The 15,070-nt window shown below is 40.5% G+C and overlaps 1 protein-coding gene across 7 annotated transcripts in view; it reads right to left on the bottom strand.

Moving 5' to 3' along the window:
- Window positions 1–15,070, bottom strand: part of STRADB (STE20-related kinase adaptor beta) — a 17,993-nt gene extending 2,923 nt beyond the window's left edge. The window contains exons 1-9 of one of the 7 annotated variants that reach the window (XM_014528707.1): window positions 14,947–15,070; window positions 13,077–13,157; window positions 8,734–8,833; window positions 5,964–6,160; window positions 4,105–4,213; window positions 2,901–3,024; window positions 1,511–1,682; window positions 1,105–1,209; window positions 698–942 (exon numbers count right to left, since the gene is read on the bottom strand). In XM_014528707.1, coding sequence (XP_014384193.1) covers window positions 698–942; window positions 1,105–1,209; window positions 1,511–1,682; window positions 2,901–3,024; window positions 4,105–4,213; window positions 5,964–6,160; window positions 8,734–8,833; window positions 13,077–13,157; window positions 14,947–14,958 — 1,145 coding nt within the window. In that variant the 5' untranslated portion in view covers window positions 14,959–15,070. The remainder of the gene's footprint in view (window positions 1–697; window positions 943–1,104; window positions 1,210–1,510; window positions 1,683–2,900; window positions 3,025–4,104; window positions 4,214–5,963; window positions 6,161–8,733; window positions 8,834–13,076; window positions 13,158–14,946) is intronic. The other 6 variants (XM_014528691.1, XM_014528694.1, XM_014528697.1 and 3 more) reach the window with 6 other exon arrangements.

The raw sequence follows: 15,070 nt of genomic DNA, 5'->3' as shown, positions 1-15,070 counted from the left end.
CCGCAACCTCCCCATCGACCCTGCCTTGAGTGTGATAGGGGGCGGTGCCCCAACCCCCCAATCGGCCCTACCCTGAGCGTGACTGAGGGTGGCATCGCAACCTCCCAATCCGCCCTGCTCTGTGCATGACAGGGGGCGGCGCCCCAACTCCCCAATCAGCCCTGCTCTGAGCCTGACCAGGGGCTGCACTTAGGGATTGGGCCTGGCCTCTGCCACCCAGGAGCAGGCCTAAGCCAGCAGGTCGTTATCTCCCGAGGGGTCCCAGACTGTGAGAGGGCACAGGCCGGGCTGAGGGACCCCCCCCTTCCCCCCCAAGTGCACAAATTTTTGTGCACCGGGCCTCTAGTATTATTATAATAGCAGCAACTAACATTTTTGTACTGCTTGGAAATTTCTAAAATGTCTTCACATAAATGCAGTAATTAATGTCCAGAAGGTTAACTGATTTTTACAAGGTGACTTGGTTAGGAAGTGAAATAGCTAAAACTGGAGCCAAGTTTTCTGATTATGAATCCTGTATTCCTCCCTCTTGCTCACTCTTCGACTTGTTTTTAGCATTGATGCTGTCTAGATTAGACTATGGTATTTTGACCAAAAGACTGGTTAAGGATTTGAATTTGGCAGGAAGGGACTATCACAAAGCTTCTATAAAGTGTAAAACATATGTTTTATGTTACTTAGAGGTGAACAATATTACCTTTTCTCTGGATCTTGTTGCAAACAGAGCTGTACCAAGCTAAAGAAGGCAGGGGAGAAAGTTTTTGAGGATGGTGTTTGCAATCTGTCACTATTTACTGTGCGAGTTCCACTGGAGACAAGTACACTTTCTCCAATCCCAGAGTCTACACCTGACCGGGAATTCTTCATTCTGGATTCTGACTGAGGGAAAATGCTGATATCCAATGGGCTATAAGGAGGACCTTTCAATTTCTGTAACAGCATCTAAAAGACAGAAAAATTTCTTTCAACCCTTATCAGGCAAAATATTAAAACAACAACAATAAAGATCCTAAGAGTCTACAGCAGGGATGTTTAACAGATATTACCTAGAACATAAGGGAACATATGGAAGGACAGTAGTTCTGGGATTTTAGTAGCATTTACCTGAGTCCTGTGCATGTCCTGGAAAGGTACCTGCCCACTGGCCAATTCACACGCTGTAATGCCAACACTGTAGATATCTGACTTCACGTTGTATCCATGTAAATCCTGTAGAACAACGAATGTGAAGTCCTTTAGTGTAAATAACTTAAAAAGTTATATACATGTGCTTTTTTGATAAAGGATGGTGAACAATAATGGAAAAAACTTGTAAGTGAGAAATCAAGCTATACTTAATATATGGTGCACATTTTTAAATTCCTAACATAATAATTTTGACAAGAAAGAGGGAAAAAAGTCTTGCAGTAGTGCATTCACCAATCCAAATATAAGGTCACAACTGTCCTTTAGTCAAGCTTAGAAGACACTCGAGACGCACAGACAACCCAATGCAACGGCCACACCTGACCTGTCTCAGTAGTTCTGGACTCAGCCACGGCTGCACTGATGTGCTGAACTGTGGGAAATCAAACACAGCCCTATGCCTCTGTCCGTGCTTAACCAAACTATGCAGGTGGGACAGGCCAGAGAGGGTCACTAGGCCATCACCAGAAATGAGGATATGGCTGGCTTTAAAACTCCTAGAACAAAAAGAAACAATCCTAAATACTGGGAAATTGGCCAATGAAGAAAGAATAAAAATCTGGTCAGAACAAATTCATGTATGCTCTTGGAAATTAAATGCTCTTTATAAAGTAGCAGCACACTACTATGAATATATGGGAAATGCTCAGGGAATTAAGGAATCCTTTCAGCTATTCAAATAGCTTTAGGACAAGAAAATATGTAACTGAAAACTACATACATGTTTGGAAGTGATAATATTTTATGCAAACTTGGAAAGGAATCAAACGATTAATTTCACTCTTGTAGGATGCTATTGCAAAACACCCAAGGAGAAGTCTAAAAAAAAAAATCAATGAACTAATACTTAAAGCATAAGGTTATAATTTAAAGTTAAATGCAGTATTATTCAAAAAAGCCTTTTATAGTATTAACACTATTTACAAAGATATGTCTTATATAAAAATTTCCTTTGTCAAATTATAAAAGAGCCTGTTTTTCATCCAAAACACTGGATTTGAAAACTAAGAGAGTTTCTAATAGACTAACTACAGTAGGATGACCAATAATCTGGTAAAACTGATTACAATACAGTCTGCAAGAAAGCCTCAGTTAACCAGAATGCTGCTAAAAAACAACAAGTAGTAAGAAAAAAAGCTTTAAGGAGTTTGAAACAAACAATAAAAAAAAACAAGCTTATTTAAAAGTAACTTAATTAAAAAGGAAAACAAAGTCCCAGTGTATCTTAAAACAGCACTGTTTTTAATATTCAGCCAATTCTGCATCTACGTTTGGTAACTAGAGAATAGATATTTAGTATGATAATCTCAAGATACTACAAAATATTTAAGAAAACAAAGAAGGGTTGTTGCAATGTGTACATGATATAACTATGACTTAAAGATGAAAAACAGATAAAGGAGCTATTAGCTTAAGGAAAAAGAGCTAACTAGGACCCCACTCCCTACAGCTCCACCCCACATTAGATTGACAGGTGAGCTCCGTGAGCGCAGGCTCCAACAGGCACTGAGCACAGCACTCGGCACAGGGAGGGTCCGAACACTGTGGTGAATGAGCACAAAATGTACGCTTCAACAGTACCTCTCGGCCCCTGCCTCCCCCAGTTCCCTACCCCTCCTTTCTGATACTCAACTGCTCCCGCCTTCCTAAAAGCTCCCTAAAAGATTCCTTCCACTAAAATTCTTTCATTTTGCAAAATACAAATAAGTAAATACCTGTGAATACAGCCATTTTGGTGCAGATAGTTCAACCCTCTCACTGCTCCAAAGAGAATGTTTCTTATTAAAGTTTCACTCATTCCTTCAGGAAAGTAAGTCCTCAAGAGCTGACTTGCTGAACCTGAAAAAAACCACTGAAATCTTTAAATGAACATTGAAAGTGATTTTGCTTCTGGCTATCTTTTTTTTTTTTTAATGATTTTTTATTTATTTAAGAGAGAGGAAGGGGGGAGAGGGAGAGAGAGAGAGAGAGAGACATCGATTTGTTGCTTCACTTATTCATGCATCCTTTGTTTGCTTCTTGTATGTGCCCTGACTGGGGATAGAACCCACAACCTTGGCATAAAGGGATGACGCTCTAACCAACTGAGCTACCTGTCCAGGGCCTATCTATGCTTTAAATGTTCTTTTCAACTATAAACACCACACACACACACACACACACACACACACACACACACACCGTTGTTACATTTCAGAATTAACCATTTTCCTATGCAAAGGTAATTTTCCTTCCAGAATATTTAAAAAGACTTTTTTAATGGCACTCAGGACCAGAAAAGAGAATTAACAATTTTTAACATTACTGAAAAAACAAAACAAAACATACTGTGTATGTATATATATTTTTAAATCCAGAGACAATTCATAAAAGCTATCCTAAAAATCAAAGTTCTAGAATCCATTTGTTTATTCAACACACTTACTGAACACTGTTTTGTGCTAGGTACTGTATGAGCCCCAGGTAAATGATAAATACACACATAATCCTGCCCTCAGGGTGCTCCGATCCAGTGAAGGAGTCAGGCACACACACAGAGGTTTACAAGACGTGAACTAAGTTTACTCTGCGGAGAAACTGGGATGGGGATGATGTGCACAAGCAGAAACACTACTTCTGCCTGAATAATGCAGCTCTCCACCGAGGGAGGATGGAAACCGAAGGGGGGAGGCAGCGAGCTCAAAGGCACGGGCTTCTTGGAGAAGCAGTGGTGGCTCACTCATCATCAGACCTATTCTTTTTTCTGAAGACTAAAATTCAACATAAGCCAGAAATAAAAATATAACATGAAATTTGGAATTGGCCACCAGAATTACAAATTAAAAGTAGTTAATCATAAATCTAAGATCCCACTCATCATTATAATTATTGTATCCAGGCTAAGCTATGAGTTATTTTATCGAGAAAGAGTTTTCTTACCATAGGCCATAAACGGAGAAATAACCCAAAGCCAGCTGCCAACAGTGAAAACAGTCCAGTAAGTTGTAATATTGGGGTGCTGGAAAAAGTGAGATAGAATCACAGCTTTCTAGGATAAACACAAGAGAAAAGACATGTAAAAACAACCTTTTTCCCCTTATGATGAAGATAACAGCAGTTGTACCAGCTAATTCTCAGTAGAACTTATTAGTACTAACCACTGTTCTCAGTGTTGTATGTCTTTAAATCTTGTATCCACTACACGTTGTGATGTGATTTTATAGAAGAGGACACTTAGAAATGAGTTAGAAAACTTGTCCAAGAGCACATAATAAAAGAAGTGAGTGGGATCTGAACTTAGTATGAACTCTTATTAACAACTAGAGGCCTGATGCAAGAAATTCGTGCATGCGGTTTCGCGCACGGGGTGTGTGTGTGGGAGGGGTCCCTCAGCCCGACCTGCACCCTCTACAATTTGGGACCCCTTGGGGGATGTCCACAGGGATCGGGCCTACACAGACAGTCGGATATCCCTCTCACAATCCGGGACCGCTGGCTTCTAACCACTCACCTGCCTGCCTGCCTGATTGCCCCCAACTGCCCTCCCCTGCTGGCCTGGTCGCCCCTAACTGCCCTCCCCTGCAGGCCTGGTTCCCCCAACTGCCCTCCCCTGCAGGCCTGGTCCCCCCGAACTGCCCTCCCCTGCAGGCCTGGTTGCCCCCTACTGCCCTCCCCTGCTGGCCCAATTGCCCACAACTGCCATCCCCTACTGGCCATCTTGTGGTGGCCATCTTGTGGTGGCCATCTTGTGATGACATCGCATGAGGGCATGATGCCACCTAGGCTTTTATTATATAGGATACTGTGTTCTTAGTATAGAAACATTTTAAAAAATACATAAAAAGCCCTGTCTGGGTGGCTAAGTTGGCTAGAGCATTGTCCTGTACACCAAAAGGTTGCAGGTTCAATTCCTGATCAGGGCACATACCTAGGTTGCAGGTTCAATCCCAGTGGGGGTATGTATGGGAGGCAACTGATCGAGGTTTCTCTCTCTCTCCTCTCTCTCTAAAAATCAATAAAACCACATTCTCAGGTGAGAATTTTAAAAAAACACAAATATATGAAGACAAAAGTAACTGCTAACATTACATCACAGAGAAAACCACTAATAAAATTTTGGTATAGCCCTAACCGGTTTGGCATTGGTGGATAGAGCGTCGGCCTGCAGACTGAAGGGTCTCAGGTTCGATTCCAGTCAAGGGCATGTACCTTGGTTGCGGGCACATCCCCAGTAGGGGGGTGTGCAGGAGACAGCTGATTGATGTTTCTCTCTCATCGATGTTTCTATAACATCTCCCTTCCTCTCTGTATAAAAATCAATAAAATGTATTTTAAAAAATTTTTGGTATAATTTCTTCCAATCTTTGTGTAAGATATATGTGTACATGTAAACATTTTGAAAATGAAGACAATATCAAAATCAAACCCTTTCCTTCTTTATACAGAAAGTGATTAGTGACTACGAAAATGGTATTATAATATTACTGAAAGGCAATTCTATTAAAATTTATCAATTTAGAAGTCTGGATGGGAAGGATACTGTCTCTTCCATTTCCCTGTACGACTATTTGTGATTGGACTAACTAGGGGTTTGTAAATCTGCAGACCAGCATTTCAAATATGATATTCATGTGAAGGAATGCATAGTAGCTACCAAAGTTTGAATATATTATTTCTTTCATAGATCTGCCTTCCAAGTATTCTTTCTAATTCTGTAATTGCATGTTTACAAAAGAAAGAAATCTACTTTTCTCTAACAGAAAAGACCTGTTAATTTTGGGGGGGGGGGGTCCCCTTACAGATGTAACTCCTCGGATAGACAGCACTTTAAATGCATTATTTTCTGGTGTTGTCACCTGTAAAGCTTTCAGGCGTTCTTCAGTGCAGTTTTCCAGATTTGTGATTTTGATCGTCACCAGGGTTCCTGTGGGAGTATGCCGTGCAAGATGGACAGAAGTCAGGTTGTCAAAGCCTCTTCCTACAATCAGACATAAAACTGTGTTAGCCACCAAAGAAGGAAAAAACTGATAATTTGAACTTCATCAAAATTAAAAACTTCAACTCTTCAGGAAAATGAAAAGGCAAGCCACTGATTGACGGTATTAACAATACTTTTACATCCAGAGTATATAAATAACTCTTACAACTCTTAATAATCAAACAAAAACTCATTAAAAATAGGCAGAAAATTAAATAGGGAATCCATAAAAGAAGCTATAGGAATGGCCAATAAGCACATAAAAAGATGTTCAAGATAGAGAAATGCAAATTAAAACCACAACAATATGGCATAACATACCTATTATAATGGCTAAAATTGTGACTTGATAAATTGTGACTCAAACAATGGAATGCTGCTCAGTAATCCCTACAGCCACTTCCAGTCCCTTCCAACCACTAATGTGATTTTTGTCATGAAATGGTATCATAAAGAATGGAGTGTTTTGTGCCTGGCTTCGTTTGCTTAGACCACTTTGTAGGCTTCAGTAGTTAATTTCTTTTTATTACTGAGTAATAATTCATCCTATGAAAATACCGCAATTTATTTATCCATTTACAAGCTGACAGATCATTTGGGTTGTTTTCAGTGATTGGAGACTATAAATCAAGCTGTCAGAACATTCTTTAAGTACACATGTTTTCATTTCTGTTGGGCAAATACCTGTGACTGCAAGTGCTGGGGCATGGGTGTTTAACCTTATGAGAAGGTGCCAACTTCTTTCTGAAAGCGGCTGAACCGGTTTGTGTTCCCCAAAGCCGCAGTTGCTTGATATGCTCGCCAGCATTTGGTGTCAGTGTTTAAATTTTAAAATACCTAGTGGCACCTACTAATAGGCACTTAATAAACATTAGTTCCCCCCCTCTTTCCACAATCACCAAATTCTGTTACTTTTATCTTTAAAAAGACATTTAATAACGTCTCAAATTCATCCCTTCCTCTGCAGTGCGGGCATCACTGCCTTGGTTCAAGTCCTGTCCTCTTTCCGGGACAGATGGAGGGGCTTCCTCACTGTGCCCTCTATTCTCAACCAGGGCATGTGTCAAAATCACTGAGGGGACTACTTCAAAAGCCTATGCCTACCTTTCAGTCGCCAGCAAGTTTGATTCAGTAGGTCTGTGATGGGATATAGGCATTGCAATTTTTAAAAAGACTCAGGTGGTGAGGATACTTCCTCACCACTAATCTACATCTTCCAGACTTCTGCATGGAATTGCAGTTGTCTTTCTAAATCCAGCATTTTATCAATAGAAAGGAACTACAGTGCAGCAGCTGAAAGCTGAGACCCTGCAGTCAGAAGGTTTGCTTTCAAATCACTAGCTGTTTGACTGTTAAACAAATCTCAGAGCCTCAGAAGTCTTACCTGCAAAATGGGAGTGGTAGAAGGGTCAAATGAGAAACCCGTATCAAATGTTCAGTATAATGCCTTTTAGATGCTAATACTAGCATCCTCACGATTCCAAAATGTCTTTCTAGCACAGAGAGGATAAATTCCAAATTTCGGCCTTAAATCCTTTGAGTAATAAAGTGGGTCAGTTGTGGGGGTGGACACAGAGTCTGAACCTCTAAATACACAATGTGTTCCCAACCTCCCAGATTTATCTCCTGCCCTACCACTGCCTACACTCCCCTTGCTCCCACTTCTAGGCAACTATGTGGCAGTCCCTTTCTAACCATCCTTCCTCACTCATCTATTGAAGTAAATATTTTTTATCTTTTTTTTAATTGACACCATCTGAACCTCCTTCCTCAGGGCATTTCCACCAGTGCTATTTTAGAAAAGGTCAGATCCTTATTCTCCTTGTCTCCTTGACCCTGGACGGGAGTGTCAGTGACCTAAGCTTGGCCAACTGGAGGATGGAGTGACATAAAGAAGCGGCAGTCAGAACTCGCTGCCGGAGGACCCACTGTCTGGTGGTGGAGGTGCCCTACGAGGTAGTCCCCGGCCGAGGCTGCTCCATGCCATGCCCTGGCTATGGTTCTAGGCTGAGCTGCTCTTGGCTCTTCCAAGCCTAATTATTTCTCCAGTCAGTAATTCTGTGTTAGCAACACTGTTTTAAAAATTTCTCTTGCTTGTTAGGATTGTTTTCTGTTGTTTGTAACAAGCACTCTGACTGGAACATCTGGCAACCTTTTCCTCATTCTCAGGATCCAGCTCTTTTTGCTCTTTGTTGACTCCCAGATGGATGGTTGGATGCTCCATCTTCTCTGTTCCCACAGCACCTTGCACACCTCGACTACAGTTCCCTCCAGGGGGTAAAACAAAGCCATCCATGTGTTCATCTTCCCAGAGAACGAACTCCTCAGGTGTATTACACGGCTTTCTATCCCAGCATCTAACAGCACCCGCAGTGCTTAATGTTTCTGAATATTCAGAGCCAATGTTTCACGTGTATAAGGCTAATGACCCATCCTGTTCCAAACTTAACTGAGATAGATTAACACAACAGATGGGATTTTAGGTTTTAAGTTAAAATAATTTGGTTAAAGGACTATGACTGAAAAGATCTTTTTTGCCATCAACTTAATTCCTAATAATGAAGGATCAATTATGTGAAATCCATGATTACCTATTTCCACTTGGAGTTCATAGTGAGAAGCGTTGGTGGAACAGACCGCTTCACTGAGTCTAGCAGATGGAGACAACCAGGGAAGGGTTGGCTTATCAACCTGCATGGTTTTAGAAAGATGAAAACAAAATACGTTTAGACTCTTTTGGTCCCCCAACCCAATATAAAATGCAGACACTGTATTTTCAAACACACAGTGCTCATTAGGAAAGGCACCGGTTCAAGATCTAAAAAGAATTTACAATTGCTAATAATTGATGCTAGTTAGAAAGCTACCCGCTGATAAAGGTGAGAGGGCAGGAAAAACAGACTTATAGGTAGAAAGAACACTTTCCAGCACAATTTCAAGTAAGCCTTTTTAGGAGTTGCTAAGAATAGTTCATTCTTCAAGGTAGTAATAAATAAATATGTCAAAGGAAGAGATGCAGGGCCCTGTGAGGAAGGATTCTCTGCTTGTGCTACTGCTTCAAGGGATCGCAAGTTTTATCCATGACACATCCAGATACATGCTCAGCTAGTGGAGGTGCTAACGTCAAGAAACAATTTCCACACTCTAGTCTATTAAAATTGCTGAAGATGTTCTTCACAAGATGAAAGGAATCAGAAGGGAGATAAATAAATGTCAAGAAATGGGAGACCACAGTACAGACCCCCCGAGTGAATGAACAGGAACCCTCTGGGTGTCTCACAGGGTGCTCTAGAGTCGGAGTCTGGTCTGCACCGTCCCAGTGGCAGTGAAGCATGCACGCAGGAGGAAGAGGAGGCCAAGAACCTGGTGTCATACGATAGCCAGGAGGCTCTCCAGAGGACACCAGCACTCCAAAGACACTCAGGCGCCTTCCAGGCACCAGCAGGCGCCAGAATCTTATTACTGCCCCCGAGGTAAGGAGAAGGAAGAAGGGGGTTAGAAATCATATTACTATGTGCTAGGAATTGTGCTAATTACTTTTCATATCCTTAACTCTACATGTTCCCTAAAGTTTTAAGAGAGCAGAAAAATATAAGCTCCTGGCTAAAGATGAATGAAAGTAAATATTGTTAAAAGAGGGATGAAACATTGTAAAAAGAAATTCCATTATACAACTGGAAACAATCCCAATGAAAAAAAGAGAAATATAAATAAATCAAGTTAATTTCTTTAGGACAGGCAGTCTTCAAATAAACTGAGATCTAAAGAACACATGTAAGAGACAGAAAGAAGAGCATATAACAATTTAAAAAAAAATTTTAAGTGACAACCTGAAGCCTGTCAGGGAGGCTAGAACATAGAATGAACTGAGGCTTACAGTTCACTGCCTGAAAAAAATGGCATAGGTGGTCATATGATGGACTGCAGTCAGACTGATCAACTTGTACATTGCTTCGTTGCTTCCATCTTCTCCATTAGGAAAGTAGTCTTCTTTAAACTAGAAGGCACATATGTTGTAAATAACTAGCTCAAGCCCAAAACAGGTTAATATATATATATATATTAGAGGCCCGATGCACAAAATTTGTGCAAGAGTAGGTCTTCCTTCCCCCGGCTGCCAGCACCGGCTTCCCTCTGACACCCAGGACCCAGGCTTCCCTCGCAGCCCTGGCTTTGTCTGGAAGGTCGTCCAGTCTAATTAGCATATTATGCTTTGATTATTATAGATAAAACAAAATAAATCTACAAATAAAAACAAAACTAACTCTCTCTCTCTCTCTCTCTCTCTCTCTCTCTATATATATATATATATATGGTACTAAGAGTTGTCAAGGTCACAGACACAGAAACTAGAATGGTGGTTGCCAGGGGAAGGAGAGGGAGAGGGAACAGGGAGTTGCTGTTCAATGGGTAGAGAGTTTCCATTTTACAAGATGGAGAGTTATGGAGACGAATAGTGGTGATGGTTGCACAACATTATGCATGTGTTTGATACCAATGAACTGTACACACTTAAAAATGGTTAATATGGTAAATTTTATTTAGCACATACCAAAAAAAAGGTAGCACGTGTTGAAGTTTACTGAGTTCTAGGCCTGTTTCCTGGCAACAGCAAGGAGATAATAACAGACACTTTACTCTCTGAATATCTCAACCTGAAGGTAATATTTGAATAAAAGCAAGGATTAGACACTATATACTACTGTACAAAAGGACAGGTAACTAGAAGACTTTAGAGTATTAGTGAGCAAAAAGTGAAATGACAAAAATGAAGACAAAATCGGGATAAATGTAAAAACAGGATTAAATGGGATTATCTTATTTTGTAGGAAATAAGCCATTTGGCAAGGCAGGTTCCATTTTGTAGTGAGAAATATTCATTCCCGAGCATGTTTCTTTAAATATTATTTACATCAGGCATTGCCCAGGGGAGATAAAGATGAAAAAGACAGGATGCCTATTTTATGGGGATCATGCTATATTTGGAAGAGATGTATACAACAATCATTGTGAGATAATGAATAAATGCCATTTTATAGGAATGTCTAACATATGTTGGAGAATAAATAAAAAGTACAAGAAGAAAAGCTTCAAGATGTGATATTTGGGCCAACTCTTTATGAATGAGGAGAAATTTTAATTTTAGAGGCAGAAAAAGGAGACTATTTCAAACAGAAAGAAGAGTTTATGCTAAGACTCAGTAGCAAGAAATAAAACTAAAAAAATTAAAGTTATTCCATACCACTAAGATCCCTTATACCCGTGGTCGGCAAACTGTGGCTCTCGAGCCACATGCGGCTCTTTGGCCCCTTGAGTGTGGCTCTTCCTAAGCCTTAGGAGTACCCTAATTAAGTTAATAACAATGTACCTACCTATATAGTTTAAGTTAAAAAATTTGGCTCTCAAAAGAAATTTCAATCGTTGTACTGTTGATATTTGGCTCTGTTGACTAATGAGTTTGCCGACCACTGCCTTATACCATGCTAACAAGTTTAGGCCTTCCCTCACCCACGTGGAAAACCTCTATTAATACCCTAAGACTCTTAGTAAAATCTCCTGTCCTTCGCTCATTAGCTGATTCTCTCTCGGGGATACTATGGAGCACAGCCAGGTTTGCTTTCAGAATGGAGGTGCTATCTCCCCAACCACTAGGACCACTGAGTCTTGTACAGGGAATTGCCCTCTTCAGAAAGAAGCCACCCTGCCCACAGTTAGGCCACTTCCCTGGGGTCAGTTTGTATCCAACACTGGTGGATACAGGAGTACAAATGCCCAGAGCCCTTGGGCAACTAGGACAATTAGGTATAGCCATGCCAGCTCCAGAGATGCTCATGGCCTCTCCTCAGACTTCTTAGGTACCAACAACACTGCCTCCTCCCTCTCTCACAGTGTTGGTCTAGAAAGAACTTCCCAATAAATTTCCTGCATGAAAAAGAAAAAGTTTAGGTTTTATCCCATAGGCTTTTGGAAACCAATGAAATCTTAAAGTTGGAAAGTGACACAAGGAGGCCTGTATTGGTAACAGTGTTGAATCCTGATCTGAGTGGTGAGAGGAGGGTATACGCATGCCTAGGAAACTGGAGGCATTGAGTCTTCCTGTAATAGTCCAGTGAGAGATGATGAGACTTGAGTAGCAGTAGTTAGTGACCAGGTGAAGGAGGGCATGGACTCAAGGGCATTTCAGATACAGAACCATAAGACTTGGTGTATATTACATGTGGGAGCAGAGGTAGAGGCAGTGTGAGGATCTTTCCAGTTTCTAGTCAGGATGATCTAGTAGATGGGTTTTTTATTAGCCAAAGCAGGAAACACAATGTGTTGCTGAGTCTGAGAGAAAATTAATGTTTAACCGAAACTGCATAAAAATGTCTTCGAAAACCCTAATACAAGATATTCTACAGACACCCCTGTGCCCAAGAAAGAGCGAGAGTGGTAGGTAAAAATGTGAAAATCATCAGTTCTGCTTGATGCCAGAGTCCCCTCCTCACCTGAAGGAAAACCTGAGGGAGCTCCAGGATAATCTGAAACCTGAGCAACAGAGCCTTAAACAGGTGAGATGCTCAAGGAGAGATGGTTTAGACCAGTGGTCGGCAAACTCATTAGTCAACAGAGCCAAATATCAACAGTACAACGATTGAAATTTCTTTTGAGAGCCAAATTTTTTAAACTTAAACTATATAGGTAGGTACATTGTTATTAACTTAATTAGGGTACTCCTAAGGCTTAGGAAGAGCCACACTCAAGGGGCCAAAGAGCCGCATGTGGCTCACGAGCCGAAGTTTGCCCACCACGGGTTTAGACAGAGGAGAAGAGGCCAATGATAGACAACTGGAGAGTAGCAAAGACACGGTAAAGGAGAAGAATGTCGGAGAACCAGGAGTGAGTGGTATTACAGAAGGCAAAGGAGTATTAATTGTACTCAATCATTTCTTACCAAGTTTTGATGGATACTGGTTTCAGACTGTTTTTCAGGTCTGAGTGATTCAACTTGTGTTCGTGAAGTGCAGAAACAATCCTGGAAATTCAGAAAGGAATTAAATAAAGTGAAAAAAGCCCCCACGAAATAAGTAGGGGTGACATGTGATACAAGAAGGTCTAGTGATGGAGTGAGGGGCAGAGAGAAAGGGTAGCATGCAGGGATCTGGAATTGCAGCCAGGACTCATAATGTGGGGGTACAGTATGCGAGAGGACAGAGAAGCAGCTGTGTGTGCAGAAGACAAATGCCTTCTGTGATAATTCTACTTGGCATATCTCTGATCCTTGTCCTCTCTCTGGAGATCATAGTATCAATTCACTTTTACAGTTGGTATTGATATTGAACTCTTCTATCACCTGCAGTTTTCTTCTGAATATTTAGTTAAAGATTATTCTGCTCTACCCACTATAATCATTTTTATTTTGATCCTCAGATTTGTTTTGGAAAATGAAGTAGGTATCTCACCTTAATGTATTTTCCAGATATATAAAGCTCCCCCTTTTAAAAAGAAAAGCTGTACTTTAGACATAAGTAATGCATCCTGTATTTTCTATATAACTAACATTCTTCTCACTTCATAGTTCTGCTTCTTATACTTGGCAAATGAAGGTGTTGATGAACAGATATGAGTTTGAGCCCTGGCTGTAATTTTTCGCAATCTTGGGCCAAACTCAAAATGAGGATTATACCACCTGCCCAGCCAGTCAATCACAACTTTGAAGACTGGAAGAGATACAATGTATGAAAGTTTTCTGTAAACTATACATCCTCATATAAATGCACCCATCACTTTTTAAAAGATCACTGCTTTAATATAATAATTCAAATATTCAAGTATTGTATTATATTCTGTATAAAGCAAGATGAAAGTCATAAAACTACTTAATTAAAGCAGATACCAATATCTAAAGTATATTCAGATGTGGATGTAATAGTATCTATACATCAGATTATACATTGACCCAACTGCTTTTTGTCTTGTCAAGTCAAGGGGCTTATTTAAATATTATTTTGCTTGCCTTTAGTCAGATGGAAATTTTTAAGAGATATTTTTGAAATATTTAAAGGGTAAGACATAGCTAACTAGATGAGAGAGGCATATCCAAGCACAGCATATGTATGAGAAAGGTGGGTCTGGGTTACAAGAACAGAATAATGAGTATATATGAAAGTACAGGAGAAACTCTTTTTTGAAAAACCAAAAACTCGATGAGAATGTAACTCATTTCTTTTTTTTTTTTAAATATATTTTATTAATTTTTTACAGAGAGGAAGGGAGAGGGATAGAGAGTTAGAAACATCAATGAGAGAGAAACATCGATCAGCTGCCTCCTGCACACCTCCCACTGGGGATGTGCCCACAACCAAGGTACATGCCCTTGACCGGAATCGAACCTGGGACCTTTTAGTCCGCAGGCTGACACTCTATCCACTGAGCCAAACCGGTTAGGGCTAACTCATTTCTTAAGACCAGAAGTCATTCAGGTCAAAATAACATCATGCCAAACCGGTTTGGCTCAGTGGATAGAGCGTCGGCCTGCGGACTCAAGGGTCCCAGGTTCGATTCCGGTCAAGGGCATGTACCTTGGTTGCGGGCACATCCCCACTGGGGGGCGTGCAGGAGGCAGCTGATCGATCTCTCTCATCGATGTTTCTAACTCTCTATCCCTCTCCCTTCTTCTCTGTAAAAAATCAATAAAATATATTAAAAAAAATAACATCAGAGTAAAGACTGTCTCATCAGAATATGCCCTTTGTTATGGCTTTGCATCACCATCCAACTACTCTGAAGGCACAAAAATCAGATCCATGTTAACAAGAACTTACCAGAAAAGACATTGAATCGCTTTATTTCACAGAAAGTGACAAAAATCCATCTACTGCAGAGAAGATTATTGCTTTATCTTCAGATGCAGAAATATTCCACTATGAAAACAAAAGGAACATAATT

This window comes from Myotis brandtii, unplaced genomic scaffold (genome assembly GCF_000412655.1).
Source record: "Myotis brandtii unplaced genomic scaffold, ASM41265v1 scaffold1162, whole genome shotgun sequence".
Taxonomy (NCBI): Eukaryota; Metazoa; Chordata; class Mammalia; order Chiroptera; family Vespertilionidae; genus Myotis; species Myotis brandtii.
Note: the sequence above shows the minus strand (reverse complement) of the source record. Positions and strands in the feature narration are given on the sequence as shown.